The sequence below is a fragment of the Prionailurus viverrinus genome, chromosome E1, assembly GCF_022837055.1.
Source record: "Prionailurus viverrinus isolate Anna chromosome E1, UM_Priviv_1.0, whole genome shotgun sequence".
In the NCBI taxonomy this organism is placed as follows: domain Eukaryota; kingdom Metazoa; phylum Chordata; class Mammalia; order Carnivora; family Felidae; genus Prionailurus; species Prionailurus viverrinus.
In genome coordinates, this window is record NC_062574.1 from 4,080,905 (window position 1) to 4,097,121 (window position 16,217).

A 16,217-nucleotide genomic window follows, 5' to 3' on the forward strand; every position below is an offset into this window, starting at 1 on the left:
GGGCAGCGAACCGAATGGACAAAGTCCCTTATGCTCAAGGAGCATAAAATAAATAAAGACACAGTATGTCCAGGGCTGGTAGGCGCTAACAAGAAAAATAAAGCAGGATAAAAGAACAGAGAGTGAGGGGCAAGGTGAGCAAGCCAGCCAGGCAGGTATCTGGGGAAGAGCTTCACAAAACAGGAACAGCAGGTACTGTTTATCCTCCAACAAAATGCGCTGGGGACGCAGGACACCCCCTCCGGACATCTAAGCTCACAAGAACTCTCTGGAAACATTTGCCGAGCTTCTATTTGTTATTCAGAGTGTCGGGAGGCTTTGAAAAATCCACAATAAATTCCCCGGGGTCCCTTATTTTTTCCTTCTGGGACAGCCTTTTCGCTTCCTATTTGTTCTACAGAGAACAGCTAAGTACACCTTGTATCTCTCCCACCAGGTGGCCCTGCTCTGCAGAGGAGGGACTAGGGCTGTCCTAGCACAAACTAGGGAAAACTGCTGTTTGCCCCCATGTCCCCATTTCTGCTTGAAATAGTAAATGATCCGTTTCTTAAAAATCTTTGAACTCCCACACATTACTCATCCACTGAGGGAACTCAGCAAATGTGTTTTTCAGTAACGGCAAAAAAAAAACAAAAAAAAAAAAAAAAAAAAAAAAACCAATCTCACGTCACTTCCCTTAGCAATCTTACTAGAGTAATTACGGCGATGGGTAACAAACTGAGTACCTGATCTGGGCCAGGTCCTACTTCTAATCTCATGAGGTGGGATCTCTGACAATGCCCCACTCTACGCTGAAGGAGCATCACGCGTGTATGCCTGTGGAAGTGTGTGTATGTTCATGCGTCCAAGAAAAGAGCAAGTAACACGACACATAGTTAAGAAAATAGGAGGGGAGCTGATAAGGAAAACAGGGTCCTGATTCCCAGCTTTACCACATTTCTCCTTTTCCCCTCCATACTGTCACCTCTGAAAAGAGAGGAGCACAGACAGGTCTGGCTCTGTGGTCCCAGACCAGACCTATGGAAATCGATAATAAGGTATGATACACTGCCTAACAACCACAGAGCCTAAATGGTAAGTACTCCTGGAGTTTGGGAGGGAGAGAAAGTAGTGTCGGCCGAGGCACTCGGACTGGACAGGGCTGGGCCACGAGGTGACACCCTGGGCTGAAGAGCGAGGTTGAAGCAGGAGGGAGGGGCACATTCGGCTGAGCAGCCCTGGGTAAGAGGGTAAGGTATAAAAGAGGACAGATGCGTGGAAGCTAGTTTCTGCGGAGCCTTGAACACCAGAATTATCAGGGGAGGCTTTTGAAAAAAGAGGACGTTGGAGCTGTAGGGGATACTCTGGCATACCGACTGAGCCCCTGAAGAGGTTCTAGGAAATGCACAAGGCCAAAATCCCAGATGTTTTGCTCCCAATCTTTACGTTCCCACATTAGCCTTGGAGAGTGCTAGTTCTGAAACTCTGCTACATGCTGGGATCAGCAGGGAATCTTGAAACAACAACACAACCGATTCCTGGCTCCCAAACCCAAGCATCCTGCTTAAACAGGAATGGTTTTTTGTTTTTTTTTTTAATGTTTATTTTTGAGACAGAGACAGACATATTGTGAGCAGAGGAGGGACAGAGAGAGAGGGGGACACAGAATCTAAAGCAAGCTCCAGGCTCCAAGCCGTCAGCAAAGAGGCCGACGCGGGGCTCGAACTCACAAACCACGAGACGGTGACCTGAGCCGAAGTTGGACGCTTAACCGACTGAGCCACTCAGGCGCCCTGGGAATGGTGTTTGACCTGAACGCGAGGAGTTGTCAAAACTCCCCCTGGTGTTCCTACCTGGAGCAAAGTTTGAGAACCACAAGCACAGAGGTCATGGGCAGCCTCATCACAGTATCAAACACACGAGTACCTAACGTAGTAGTTGAGGGGCACCTGGGTGGCTTAGTCAGCAGGGCCTCTGACTCTTGATTTCAGCTCAGGCCATGATGTCGTGGCTCATGAGTCCAGCCCCGTGTCGAGCTCTGCACTAATGGCACAGAACCTGCTGGGATTCTTGGCTCTCCCCCTCTCTCTGTGCCCCTACCCCACTTGTGCACACACACTCTCTCTCTCAAAATAAATAAACATTTAAATAAATAAATAAAGTACTACTTTAGGAAAACTAACCTGCACTCATTTACATAAATGGCTGGGAACGAGAGAGGAGTGGCAGGAGCCCAGAAGACTCCCATTCCATAACTGGTCACCAGTATCTTCTGTCTGCAAGGCACACAACTAAAAACATGGGGGGGCCAAGGCAGAAACAGACAGCATGAAAGAACTGCCAGGGGCGCCAGGGGGGGCTCCATCGGTTAAGCGTCCGACTTCGGCTCAGGTCATGATCTCGCAGTTGGTGAGTTCGAGCCCCGCGTCGGGCTCTGTGCTGACAGCTGGGAGCCTGGAGCCTGCTTCGGATCCTGTCTCTCTCTCTCTCTCTCTCTCTCTCTCTCTGCCCCTTCTCTACTCACACTCACTCTCCCTCTATCTCTCTCAAAAAATTAAACGTTACCAAAAAAAAAAAAAAATGTTTTAAAGAGATGCCAGAGGCATTTGAAAGAAAAACCAAATATTCAATAATCAGATAGGAGGAGGGCAAGAAAAAGTGGATGATTGGAGTTTTCAGGACCAAGGGACACAGAGGATGGTGATGCCACAGCACAGACCGAAGACCTGAAAAGGGGAACATGCAGGAAGTCCCCTGTTCTACCACAAAAACACTGAATGCACAGTTAAATTCATACACACGTAAGATTTACTTAAAAAAAACAAAAACCTGGGGAAAAATGATGTGGAAGGCAGAAATGATAGAAGTATGGCAGAAGGCTGGTAATTATAGGACCTGGGTGAGGAGTACAAAGGGGGTTGTTAGACTATCCCTCTCTGTATATTATTTTTCCTTCCACAACATTTTTGAGAATAGACCAAAAAGAAAAAAGAAAAGACCGACCAGAATACAAAACCGTTAAGTTCTGTTTAACTCTAACTCTTCCAGGAAGGGTGCATCGCCAACACACAGGTTGCCCTGGCAGGAAAGCTAATTAGCTTCAGCAAAGAACCTGTTCATAGACAGTCATCCTTCTATTAAAAAGGGAGCCTACTGCTTGCTTTGATGCGCCGGTAAAGCAGTCACGGCTCTATGCCATGACTGACCAGCCGAATACCATTCAGGAGTAAAGCATCATTGATGTACGATTGTCAACAGCACGAACAGAAGGCTGTATGTAGCCAAGTCTGTTTTTATAAGGTTTTCAAAGTCCCGTTCCATACTCCCTCCTACCCTCCTGACCAGCAACCCACTTTGCAACAGAGCTAAGTTACCAGCACAGCACAGCTTCCACCTGTTTCATAGTCAGCGGACAAATGAGAAAGCCACGGAATCAAACTACCTGAGAGCAACGGGAAAAGTCATAAATGCGTTTTCAGCATGAACTGGGGAAGGGGCTTGGGGCCCAAGGACAGCTTCCATCAATCTAAATGGATTATCACCTCTGAGCTCTATTTCCTACCTTATGTGTAAAGTGAGGGGGTCAGCTTCCAGGAAGTGGAGGGCAACTTAGCAAAACGTTATCAAGGGCCTTAAAAATGTTCATATCCTTGAACCCAACAGTTCACTTCCAGGAAGTGAGCCGAGGAAGTAAGAGATGGAACAAAGGGGCTGTCTCTGCAACAGTTAAACAAAACAAACTCTAATATTACAAAGAGGTACAAAAGAGGGAAATAATTATGGTTATTCATATGATGTACTATTATGTACCATTAAAAAATTCCTGTTTGGGGGCGCCTGGGTGGCTCAGTCGGTTAAGCGTCCGACTTCAGCTCAGGTCGCGATCTCGCGGTCCATGAGTTTGAGCCCTGTGTCGGGCTCTGGGCGGATGGCTCAGAGCCTGGAGCCTGCTTCTGATTCTGTGTCTCCCTCTCTCTCTGCTCCTCCCCCGTTCATGCTCTGTCTCTCTCTCTGTCTCAAAAATAAATAAACGTTAAAAAAAATTTTTTTTTTTTTAAATCCTGTTTTTAGTAAATACTTAATGACACAGGGAAACGTTCCCTGCTTTGTCAAACATGCAGGTTTCCCTCACTATCCAAAAGTAGTCTTCCAATGAAACCTTTCATAAGGCAAAATGGGGTATAAAGCAAAAGGGCAGTGACCACTAATTTATACAGAAAAATTTTTGAGCTTTCTCAGACCCCCAAAAATGACCTCTCTTGGTTTTTTCTGATACCTTAAGGCACATCTTGCTAACAGGTGCACAAAATAAACCAAAAAAAAGCACACAGGTTTTCACAGACACAGCTCAAAGCTATCGCAGTCTGATGCTGTCATGCTGAGTATAGCTCCCAGGGAAGGAGCTTGGGGGGGGGGGGTCACTCTGCTGGTTGGGGTGCACGATGCCCCTAAGACAGCTTGCTGCAAAATAAACGCTGAATGCTATTTTCGCTTTCCACATTTTTTTCATAAAAGCAAAAACCCCCTTCAGATTTCTTTTGGTTAGAGAAAACAGGAACTAAGGTAGGTCTTTCCTAAAAGCAAAGTGGCATAAGGTGAAGTTTCAAAAAGCCACGGACGCTTGTATATGTATCATTATATGTACATACACACGCATATTATATAAACTAACGTATTCATTTTAAAAATCAATAATGGCTATCATTCCATATGACAAAGTTGAAGATGTTTCTCCCCTCTGCAAATATTCAGTACTTCCGAAATTTTCTATCAGGGTGTATACAATTGTTAAAACTTGGTGGGAAAAAATTAGCGTTAAATCAAGTAAGCCATTGGCCAGGTCACCCAGATCCCAGAGCGTGCTAACTTTGATCTTGCACACCATTCTCCTGGTAGCCATCCTGCCTACAACTTCAACAATTGTAAATTCTACCAGAAATATTAACCTAAAACATAAAGTCCAACAAGAACTTTACAGAGCTATATAACACGCTTTTCATTATGAAACAAAAAAAAGTCAAGTCCGATATGCCATAGCAATATGTTCCTTGGGGTCAGTACTTGTGTCTGTCGTCATTGAGTCCTTGGGACTCAATTGTGGAGGGAATGACCCTTACCAGCTATTGTTCTGCTGCAGAAGTTGCAGCAGAGGAAAACAGCCTTCGTGACTCTGACTCATTTAAGGGTTAAATGCCTTATAAACAAATGCGTAATTTCCCTCCCTGATTCCGGTAAGTTTTTTTGAAGGGCCCACAAGATCTAAGTCCTAGAGCCAGCTGGTGACTTAACTGGCGGGTGACCATGCATTCTGAACCTCGGCTTCTCCGCCTGTGAAGGGGCCGGGGGTGGGGGTCACCAGATGGACCGGCATTGCACGAAAAGGTTACTTGGACTTCACTTTCCCGAGAGCCCAGGGAAGCCAGCACCAGCCACCTCCACAGCCAGGACGGGCGGGAAATCTCCCCAGATGCAGCCGAGAAGGGCTGAAGGCATGTTCCGGGGTTCGGCACAAGCCCGCAGCTCCCCGGGGTTCCCCCCCCCCCCCCCCGCCGCCCCGTCCGGGGCCGCCCCTGCGAACACCGAGGGTGGCGGGACACGGCAGGGTCTCCCTCGGCAGGGGAAGGGGCCCCGCTGCCCCTCCCCTCTTCCCGAACGTTCCCCGGCCCCAGAGCCTGGCGACCGCCGGCTCCCCGGAATCCCGGCCTCCCTCGCGAACCCCTCCGCGCGGCCGCCCTCACCCCGGGCTCACCAGGGGTCCGGGGCCATCGCGCTGTCTCCGCCCGCCTTCGGACACTTCCTGCTCGCGGCAGCTGACTACGGCGGCCCGCGCGGCTCACACCCCGCGGTTCGGCCCGGGCGCGACCGGAACCTGCCGTTTCCCCCGGTGCGTGTGCGCTGCGGCCTCCAAGGTAGGGAAGCCACCCCCCCAGCAACCCTTAGGTCGGCGCGAACAGCCCAGCGCAATTAAAATAAAACTTTTGGACAAAAATCGAAGCATTTTCCCGGGAAGGTGGAAGCATCTCAAGCCCTCCGGCAGTTACCCGAAGTTGCAACCCGCTTCAAACAAAAAACACACAAAAACTGGACTGTGGGCATAGTTGCACAGCTGTGTACATTAACTAAACCTCAGAGTGAGTTTTATACGTAAAGTTATACCTCACTAAAACTTAAAAAAAAAATTGTTAATCCTGCTTCAAACAAAGGACCCAAAGAATGGCAATTATAGATTGTCTTATAGCACCCTTCCCTAAATGACACTCGGTGATTGGTTATGCGGTTACGAAAAGAGTCCGTAGGGGCAAACGTGCAGCCAGTGCCCCTAAATTTTCAGGGAAATTGGGAGGAAAAGGAGCCCTCTCTGCTTCCGCAGCGGGAGCTCAGGGCTCAGCAGCCGGGAGCGTGCGCGGGCCTGGGCCCGGCGCGCATGCGCGCGTCCGTTACCATACCGACCAGGAGACGCTGCGCGGCCCGAGGCAGAGAGAGGGAGCGCCTGGTGTCCAGGGAATGGAGAACCAAATTCCTCCCAAGGCCGAGGTGGCCGAGGTGGCCGAGGTGGCCGAGCTGGAGCTTGAGGCCGCGATCGGCTTCAATGGTGAGGCCTCGGAGTGTCTGGGCGGGGGGTTGCAAGCCCTGGGGACGAGTAGCGCAAACAGGGACCGTGGGACACCGGGTGGCACCTGGAAGGCAGCGGGACCCTGGCAAGGGCCAAATTCTCTCCCGCCCCCAAGGCCCTGGGGAATCACATCCTCGCCCCAGACCTCAAAGACCGGGATGGTTTCACAGCACCTAAGAGGGACAAGTGCCTGCTCACGGGACAGAAGCATGCATGAGTAAGGGTGGTCGTAACCCATCTCCCCCTGGTCAGCTCTGCCCTGGCCCTGTGACCCCGCGAGCCCCCGCAGCTGCCTGCCCCTGGGTAACCGCGGGGTGGCTGAGTCCTGTTCGGCCCCTGGGCACAACTACCAGCACCCCAGCTGATGTGCCCATGAGAATGGGCTGGGGACCGAACGTGGCAGTGAGCAGCCGTTTTAGGGGATGATCTTGTCCCCTAACCCGGAGAAGGACCCTAACACTGAGGGTGTCAGGGGAGGCTGTGGAGGCGGGGAGATGCTTCTGTCCTGGAGGCCTGGCGGTTCTGCTCACACCTTATTTATGACTGCCTGATAGTTTGAACATGAAGGGGGGTAATGCTCTTTGTTTTTGTGTGTGAAGGAAGGAAACAAGCGTGTTACATTTAGAAAAAGCAAACTTTTTTTTTAAAGTGTGTTGTGCTGCCCGAAAGTTTTAAAATTGTAATATTGCACACCAGAACTGTCAATGGCTAAAGCTTTAGGCACATTCTGGAGCCTAGAGCTTGACTCTTCGTGTTAGTTTAACAGTCTCTTATAGATAGTGGACACTTCTTAGTACATCTGAGATATCGGCCATCTTTAGAGCTGGTGGCAAGGTCATTGGTAAAGGAAGTGAGTGACCGCTGGTGAGTGCAGGGGGTCAGTGCAGAACCTCGAATACAGCGCTCTGCAACTGAATTCATGATGGTTTATGGAGCCCTAAGAGTAAATATATGGGGGCGACCTGGTGGCTCAGTTAAGCCTCCTACATTGGCTCACATCATGATTTATTTCCGGGTTCGTGAGTTCAAGCCGCGGTACCCGGCTCTGCAATGCCGGTGCTGTGTCTTCTGGGGATTCTCTCTCTCTCCTTCTGTCTCTCTCTTTAGCTAAAATAAACTTTAAACATAAAAAAAAGTTATAAAAAAAGAGTAAATAGATGGTACACTATATTCCAGTGCCTTCCATGGCCATTACTAGTTATCTTGGCCTTTTAAAATGGCCCAAATTAATGGAATTATTTTTACTTTGCTGGTTTTGTGACAATTTATATTATATTCTTTCCTGTAGTCAAATACACATTTTTCTAGAACCACTATATGCCAAATAGTATGCTGTGTTCTGAGAATACAGGGATAAATCCATAGCCGCACTTAAGAAGAAGAGTTTAGGAAACTGGAAAAATACAGTGAAGCCCAAGGAAAAATCAGCCATCGTTACATTTTGCAAAGATAGTGCTGTTAAAGGTTTGGTGTGATCCTTTCAAATATATATTTACATATAAACTTTTTAAAAATTTTTTTTCATTTTCATTTTTTATTCTTTTACATTTATTCATTTTTGAGAGCCAGAGCACCAGCGAGGGAGGGGCACAGAGAGAAAGGGAGACAGAGAATCGGAAGCAGGCTCCAGGCTCTGAGCTGTCAGCACAGAGCCCAACGCAGGGCTCGAACTCCCGAACGGCAAGATCATGACCTGACCTGAAGTGGGATGCTTAGCCAACTGAGCCACCCAGGTGCCCCTTTTTAAAAACAATTTTTAATGTTTATTTTATTTTTGAGAGTGATGCAGGGGGTGAGGGGAAGAGAGAGAGAGAGAGAGGGAGACACAGAATCCAAAACAGTCTCTAGGCTCCCAGCCCAACACAGGGCTCGAACTCACGAACCACAAGATCATGACCTGAGCTGAAGTCAGTGTTTAACTGACTGAGTCACCCAGGCACCCCTAAACCTTTTTTAAATGAACGGGGGCTCATACTGTATAATTTTAGACTTTTTTTTCCTACTTAACTCCACTTAGCACTATGCCATGTACATTTTCCCCTAGCACAGAGTTTGAGTCGGGGAGGGACAGAGAGAGAGGGAGAAACAGACTCCAAAGTGGGCTCCAGGCACTGAGCTGTTAGCAGAGAGCCTGACTCAGGGCTCCAACCCATGAACTGTGAGATCATGACCTGAGCCAAAGTCCGAAGCTTAACCAACGGAGCCACTCAGGTGCTCCTGTGCAGGGGTTACTATAGGGCTCTTTTATTTTTATCACAAAATAGTGCAACAGAAATTTAGAATGCCATAATAAATACCAAGTATTGCACACAGGATTAGCAAGTTTTGATACTGTTTCTCATTTGAGTTAATTTTTTTGAGTTTATGTCTTGTCTTTATTTTGAGAGAGAGAGAGACAGAGAGACAGAGGCAGAATCCCAAGCAGGCTCTGTGCTAATAGCACAGAGCCTGATGTGGGGCTCAATCCAACAAACCGTGAGATCGTGACCTGAGACAAAATCAAGAGTCAAGCTCAACTGACTGAGCCACCCGGGCGCCCCTTGAGTTAATATTTTTGAGAAAAAAATACACATTTTAAGTCCTCTCTTCTATCACACTATCCTATCCTTTCTCCCTCTGTAGAGACAACCACTACCCTGAAGTTAATGTGTACCCTTCCCAGCCATGCTTTCAAAGCTTACGGTGTGTGTAAAATATTAAATATGCTATCTATAAATAATTTATACTGTAAATGTGCAAGTTTTTATATTTTATAGAAATGGTTTCATCCTGCACACATTCTGAAGCCTGCTTTTTTTTCCACCCAGCATTTATGCAATCTTCTCGTGTCGATTAATTTAACTCCGCTACTCCCTTGTGTAAATACACCAACATTAGTTATCTATTCCCCGTAGATGGTCTTTTAATTTATTTGCAACTTTCTGCTACTACAAGGCTGCCAGGCTGCAGTGAACACCTTTGTAGTGGCCTGTAGACACAATTGCAAGTATTTCTCTAGGTCACGTACCAAAGAGTGGAACACCTGGGTCCTAGGGTGTGTGCGTGCTCAACCATTCTGAACGTGGCTGTGTTGTTTTCCAAAGCTATTCCACCGAAGTACCTTCCCACAACGCAGTTGTATGAGCGTTTCCTTTTGTTCACATCACCGCTAACGCTTGCTATTATCGGCCGTTTTAATTTTAGCTGTTATGATGGAAATGAAACAGTGTCTCATTTGGGATGCAATTCTCATTACTTTGATGGCTATAGTTTCACATGTTTATTATTGTTTGTTTTTTTTTTTTAATTTCCTCCCTCCTGCATTGCCTGTTCATAGCCTTTGCTCATTTTTCCATTGGAGCAGTTTGTGCTTTCTTATTTGTTTGTGGTAGCTCTTTGTATGTTCTGGATATAATCCTTATCTATTACGTACATTGCAAACATCTTCTCCTGGTTTGGGTTTTTCTTTTCATTTTGTCATTTGTCATCAGAAGTCTTAGGTTCGTAACATAACTGGATGACTAGGGTGGCCTTCTCTGTGAGGATTTGCTCTCTTTGGGGCACGTTTAAGAAGTCATCTCCTACAACTTGTGTACACATGAAGTCTTGTTTGTCACAGTTAGGTCCTTGATCTCCCTATTGTATTGTTTGTGGGTGGTGTGAGGTAGGATCTGATTTTGCTTTTTCCATATGGATAGTCAAATGATTGCTTATTAGGTAACTGCAATTGAAAAGTATATATGAACATGACGAGGGAGCATAGGGCAAGCTGAGGGCAAAGCACAAACTAGCATACCCATGCCCCACCCCCCTCCCCGCAGGTGGGATGTGTGTCCCCCGCAGGTAGGATGTGTGACATTCCTGGCTGCCCAAGAACAAAGGAGAAGACAGACAACAAATGGTTAAACTGATAGAGTCACCATCGGTTTACAAATATCTTAGCACAACTGCAAGAAAAGGGCAATCTAGGGGCACCTGGGTGGCTCAGTCAGTTAAGCATCCAACTTCAGCTCAGGTCGTGATCTCACGGTCAGTGAGTTCAAGCCCCGCTTTGGGCTCTGTGCTGACAGCTCAGAGCCTGCAGCCTGCTTTGGATTCTGTGTACCCCCCCCCCTCCTCTCTATGCATCGCCCACTCTGCTCTGTCTCGCTCTGTCTCTCAAAAATAAATAAATGTTTTTTAAAAATTAGGGGAAAAAAAGGGGGGCAATCTTATCAATAGCCTAATGTCCAGGAACTCCCTACTGTCTTAAGGATAGTGTTTTGCTAGAGTGAAAACCAACCTTGGCCTGACAATAGCTAGGCCTCCAGTACCCTGAGAGTCTTTTTCGCATGTGGAAATCCCTTTAAGAAACGTCCTCTTGACTTTACCTCCCCCAACACCATGGTATATAACCAGTCATTCTTCACAGCCCCAGTGAAGCTCTTCCTGCCACAGGTCCTGTCCCCGTGCTTTAACAAAATCATCTTTTTTTGCCCCAAAGACGTCTTTAAGAATTCTTTCTTGGCTGTCAGCTCCGAACCCCACCATCACCCCAAAACCTCATCAGACAGATCACCCCCGAAGACAGAAACCTTAGGCTTTGGAGAACCTACGACAGGAAAAAGGAACAATCTCAAGTAAAGCGAAAGAAATCATTTAGTCAATAAATACATTTGACAGTTTGAGCAAAAGAAAAAAAAAAAAAGAAAGAAAGAAAAATCTGTGATCTATTTAGCTACTGGAATCACATTCTGTACCAAAATAAATTCTAGAGGGAGTTAAATGTAAAAGATGAATTCATTAAAAGATGAGAACATGACATTAATAAATATTTATGACTCTTTTGATGGAGTAGGAGATAGCCATAGAATGGTTTTAAAATACCCTGGAATAAATGTACTAAGAAATGTGTGAGATCTTTATGGAGAAAAATCGAAAATGGAAGCCCTAAAAGGAGATTTCGTAGAAAAACATATCCTGTTTTTAGAAAGGAGATTGAATGTATTATTATAAAAATTATTTTTCCTTAATCTACACATTTAATACCATGCCACCAAAAATGATTTTTAACTAATCAAGTTGACTTTACGGTTTGTACTGTAAAATAGTATCAAGCCTAGCCCCCCAAATTCTGGCCAAAATTGAGTGATAAGGGAGGACCTCTCTTTCACAATAAAGCATATTGCAAAGGTTTATAGTTGGGGTGATGGTTCTTGCCACAGAGCTGGAGGATGGGGTCTCACTGTGAGAGGTCTGGGCTTCCTTAGAGCGAGCGCCTGGTGGTGACTCAGAACCAAATTATCTTTACTTGGGGGCAGTGGGGGCAGTGAATTCACGTTCGTACTGTGCTTCCCACTCACCCAGACTGGCTGTTGGTATTTCCTGCTTCTCAGGATTCCAAGAATTGGCCTTGCTCTCCAGAGTGAGGTTCCTGGACCACCATCAGCATCTCCTAAGAACTTGTCAGAAATTCAGAACCTCAAGGAGCCCCGGGTGGCTCAGTGGGTTCAGCGTCTGGGTTCAGCGTCTGACTTCAGCTCAGGTCATGATCTCGCGGTCCGTGGGATCGAGCCCCGCGTCGGGCTCTGTGCTGACAGCTCAGAGCCTGGAGCCTGCTTCGGATTCTGTGTCTCCCTCTCCCTCTGTCCTCCCCGGCTTGCACTCTGTCTCTCTCTCTCGGAAATAAATAAACATTTAAAAAAAAAAAAAAAAGAAATTCAGAATCTCAGCTCCCCTTCCAGACCTGAAATCAGAATCTGCATTTTAACCAGATCCCCTGGCAATTTTATGCATTGAAGTCTGAGAAGTGGTATACTAGACCGACCTTGTCAGTGGAATAAAATTACATATATTACTACCCCCCCCACTAACCCACTTGTTTTAGTTGAACTCAGATTTTTTTTATTTCAAAATTTGTATTCAATTTTGTTTTATTTATTTTTTTAATGTTTATTTATTTTTGAGAGAGAGAGACAGGCAGACAGACAGAGCGCAAACAGGGGAGGGCAGAGAGAGAGGGAGACACAGAATCCAAAGCAGGCTCCAGGCTCCGAGCTGTTAGCACAGAGCCCGACGCGGGGCTTGAACTCACGAACTGTGAGATCATGACCTGAGCCGAAGTCGGACTCTCAACTGACTGAGCCACCCGGACACCCCTGTATCAAAAAAAAAAAAAAAAAAAAAAAAATATATATATATATATATATATATGTATATATACATTTGTATATATATGTATATACATATATAGGCTACTTGTGCACCTAATTATTACTATTTTTTAAAATTATTATTATTATTTTTAAGTAAGCTCCACACTCAACACAGGGCCTGAATTCAGAGAGATCAAGAGTCACACACTGTTCTCACTGAGCCAGCCAGGCACCCCTAATTATCACCATCTTTGTTTTTTCTTTCTTTCTTCCTTTAATCATTACTATTTTTAATCTCTCTCTTCTAGGACACGTGCCCACTGGTCTGAAATGCCATCCTGACCAGGAACATTTGATTTTCCCCCTGGGCTGCACAGTCCTGATCCAGGCAATAAATACTCAGGAACAGAACTTCCTGCACGGCCACAGTAACAACGTCTCCTGTGTGGCTATCTCCAAGAGTGGGCTGTACCTTGCCTCCGGGCAAGTCACGTTCATGGGTTTCAAGGTGAATGAACTGAAAAAATAGTTCCTTGTAAATCGATACGGCGGAGGTGACTCCCTAGAACCCCCCCCCCCCCAACTTCAGGGCAGCTCTGCGATGGTCCCTGGTTTTCCCCTCTTCTTCCTCATGGCCTCCTCTTTCAGCTCATTTTTATTCCCTCCAGCTGAGAGTAAGCACTCTGGTGTTTACACCTGACTCCGCAGAGAGTGGACTGATAATGCTCAGGAACAAAAAGTCCCTGCTTAATTTATTTATTTTAAAAAAAATGTTTTAATGCTTATTTATTTTGAGAGAGAGACAGACAGAGCTTGAGTGGGGGAATGGCAGAGAGAGAGGGAAACCGAATCCGAAGCAGGCTCCAGGCTTCCAGCTGTCAGCACAGAGCCTGATGCAGGGCTCGAACTCGTGAACCACGAGATCATGCCCTGAGCCGAAGTCAGATGCTCAACCAACTGAGCCACCCAAGTGCCCCTTTGCTTAATTAATAAATTTTTTTAAATTTTTTTTTAATGTTTGTTTATTTTGAGAGAGAGAGAGAGAGCAAGTGTGCGAGCAGGGGAGGGGCGGAGAGAGAGAATCCCAAGCAGGCTCCACGTTGTCAGCACAGAGCCTGACGAGGGGCTTGACCCCAGAACAGTGAGATCATGACCTGAGCCAAAGTCAGACGCTCAATCGACTCAGCCACCCAGGCGCCCCCTCTGCTTAATTTAAAATGGTTTCCTCCCGGGGCGCCTGGGTGGCGCAGTCGGTTAAGCGTCCGACTTCAGCCAGGTCACGATCTCGCAGTCCGTGAGTTCGAGCCCCGCGTCAGGCTCTGGGCTGATGGCTCGGAGCCTGGAGCCTGTTTCTGATTCTGTGTCTCCCTCTCTCTCTGCCCCTCCCCCGTTCATGCTCTGTCTCTCTCTGTCCCAAAAATAAATAAAAAATGTTGAAAAAAAATTAAAAAAAAAAATGAATAAAATGGTTTACTCCCTCTTGCCCTTAATGTTTGTGAGACGCAGTCTAATCTCCAGAAAAGTGCTCTTACTGATTGTTTTTCACCAAGAGAGGTAGCTCTGTGCTGGGACTCTTCTGAAGCCGGTCTGCGATCTGACAGTGTCTTCTCGCCCCCAGGCAGATATCATTCTGTGGGATTATAAGAAAAGGGAGCTGATTGCCCGGCTGTCACTTCACAAGGGCAAAATCGAAGCACTGGCCTTTTCACCAAATGATTTGTATTTGGTATCACTAGGAGGCCCAGACGACGGAAGGTAATGAACTCAATACGTTTACTTATTTTTCACCGGGCATATTTCTAGTTATGTCATCCTCTCTCTCCCCTCCGATGTTCTCTGTCGGCCTGTCCACATTCATGTGTGTGTCTCATATGAAAAGCCTACGGGGAAAATACGGTAGTGCACCTCTTCTCGACCTTAGCTGCATGCTGAAGCCCACTGGGGAGCTTCAGAAAAATCACTGATGCCTGGGGGGGCGCCTGGGGGGGCCTCATTCAGTTGAGAATCCGGTTTCGGCTCAGGTCATGATCTCACGGTTCGTGAGTTTGAGCCCCCGAGTCGGGCTCCGTGACGACAGTGTGGAGCCTGCTTGGGATTCTCTCCCTGTCTCCCTCCCTCTCTGTGACTCCCTTGCTCTCTCTCTCTCTCTCTCTCTCTCTCTCAAAGTAAATAAATAAACTTAAAAGAATTTTTTTCAAGTATAATAAACAAGGTTATATTAGTTTCAGGTGCACAAAACAATGATTCAACAATTCTAGGTATTACTCAGTGGTCATCGAGATAGATGGACTTTTGAGGTGGACTTCTATCTGTCTCTACCTTCTCCCCACCCACCTCCCCTCTGGCAACCATCAGTCTGTGGTCAGTACTTAAGAGTCTGGTGTGTGTGTGTGTGTGTGTGTGTGTGTGTGTTTTCTACATTCGTTTGTTTCTTAATTTCCACATGTGAGTGAAATCATACAGTAATTGTGTTTCCCTGACTTACTTCACTTAGCATCATACCCTCTAGTTCCATCCGTGTTGTTGCAAATGGCAAGATTTCATTCTTTTTGGTGGCTGAGGAATGTTCTTATGTATCCCACGTCTTTTTTGTGCATTCACTTGTTGATGGACGCTTGGATTGCTTCCATATCTTGGCTATTATAAATAATGCTACAGCAATAATATCTATCTTTTTGAATTAGCGTTTTCATTTTCTTTGGGTAAATACCCAGGAGTGAAATTACTGGATCATAGGGTAGTTCTATTTTTAATTTTTTTGGGAGAACCTCCCTACTATTTCCACACTGGCCACACCAGTTTGCATTCCCACCAACAGTGCACGAGGGTGCCTTTCTCTCCACATCCTTGCAACATTTGTTGTTTCTTATGTTTTTGATTATAGCCATTCTGACAGGTGTGAGGTGATATCTCATTATGGTTTTGATTCTCATTTTCCTGATGTTGAGTGACGTTGAACATTGTTCATGTGTTTGTTGGCCATCTTTTTTTTTTTTTTTAACATTTATTTATTTTTGAGACAGAGAGAGACAGAGCATGAACGGGGGAGGGTCAGAGAGAGGGAGACACAGAATCCGAAACAGGCTCCAGGCTCTGAGCTGTCAGCACAGAGCCCAACGCAGGGCTAGAACTCACAGACTGTGAGATCATGACCTGAGCCGAAGTCGGCCAATTAACCAACTGAGCCACCCAGGTGCCCCTGTTGGCCATCTTTATGTCTTCTTTGGAAAAATGTCTATTCAGATTCTCTGCCCATTTTTAAATTTGTTTTTGTTGTTGTTGTTGTTGTTTTGGTGTTGAGTTGTATAAATTTTTTACATATTTGGACCCCTTACTGGATACGTCATTTGCAAATACCTTCTTCCATTCAGTAGGTTGCTTTGTTGTTTTGTTGATGGTTTCACTGTGCAAAAGCTTTTTGCTTTGGTGCTTTAGTCCCAGTAGTTTTAATTCTGCCTTTATTTCCTTGCTAGAGGAGACAGATCTAGAAAAACGTTTCCATGGTCGCTGTC

At 46.2% G+C, this 16,217-nt stretch overlaps 2 protein-coding genes across 8 annotated transcripts in view; one reads left to right on the forward strand and one right to left on the reverse strand.

Annotated features, from left to right (window-relative positions):
* The window catches only part of STX8 (syntaxin 8), a 255,685-nt gene extending 249,808 nt beyond the window's left edge, over positions 1 to 5,877 (reverse strand). Inside the window, exon 1 of the mRNA XM_047831709.1 lies at positions 5,729 to 5,877. Within this exon, the coding sequence (XP_047687665.1) occupies positions 5,729 to 5,745 (17 nt within the window). The 5' untranslated portion in view covers positions 5,746 to 5,877. The remainder of the gene's footprint in view (positions 1 to 5,728) is intronic.
* The window catches only part of CFAP52 (cilia and flagella associated protein 52), a 45,142-nt gene continuing 34,066 nt past the window's right edge, over positions 5,142 to 16,217 (forward strand). For 2 of the 7 annotated variants that reach the window (XM_047831706.1, XM_047831708.1), the window contains exons 1-3: positions 5,144 to 5,888; positions 13,014 to 13,213; positions 14,324 to 14,460. In XM_047831706.1, coding sequence (XP_047687662.1) covers positions 5,339 to 5,888; positions 13,014 to 13,213; positions 14,324 to 14,460 — 887 coding nt within the window. In that variant the 5' untranslated portion in view covers positions 5,144 to 5,338. Of the gene's footprint in view, positions 5,889 to 6,437; positions 6,572 to 13,013; positions 13,214 to 14,323; positions 14,461 to 16,217 lie in introns of those variants that run through there. The other 5 variants (XM_047831705.1, XR_007146655.1, XR_007146656.1 and 2 more) reach the window with 5 other exon arrangements.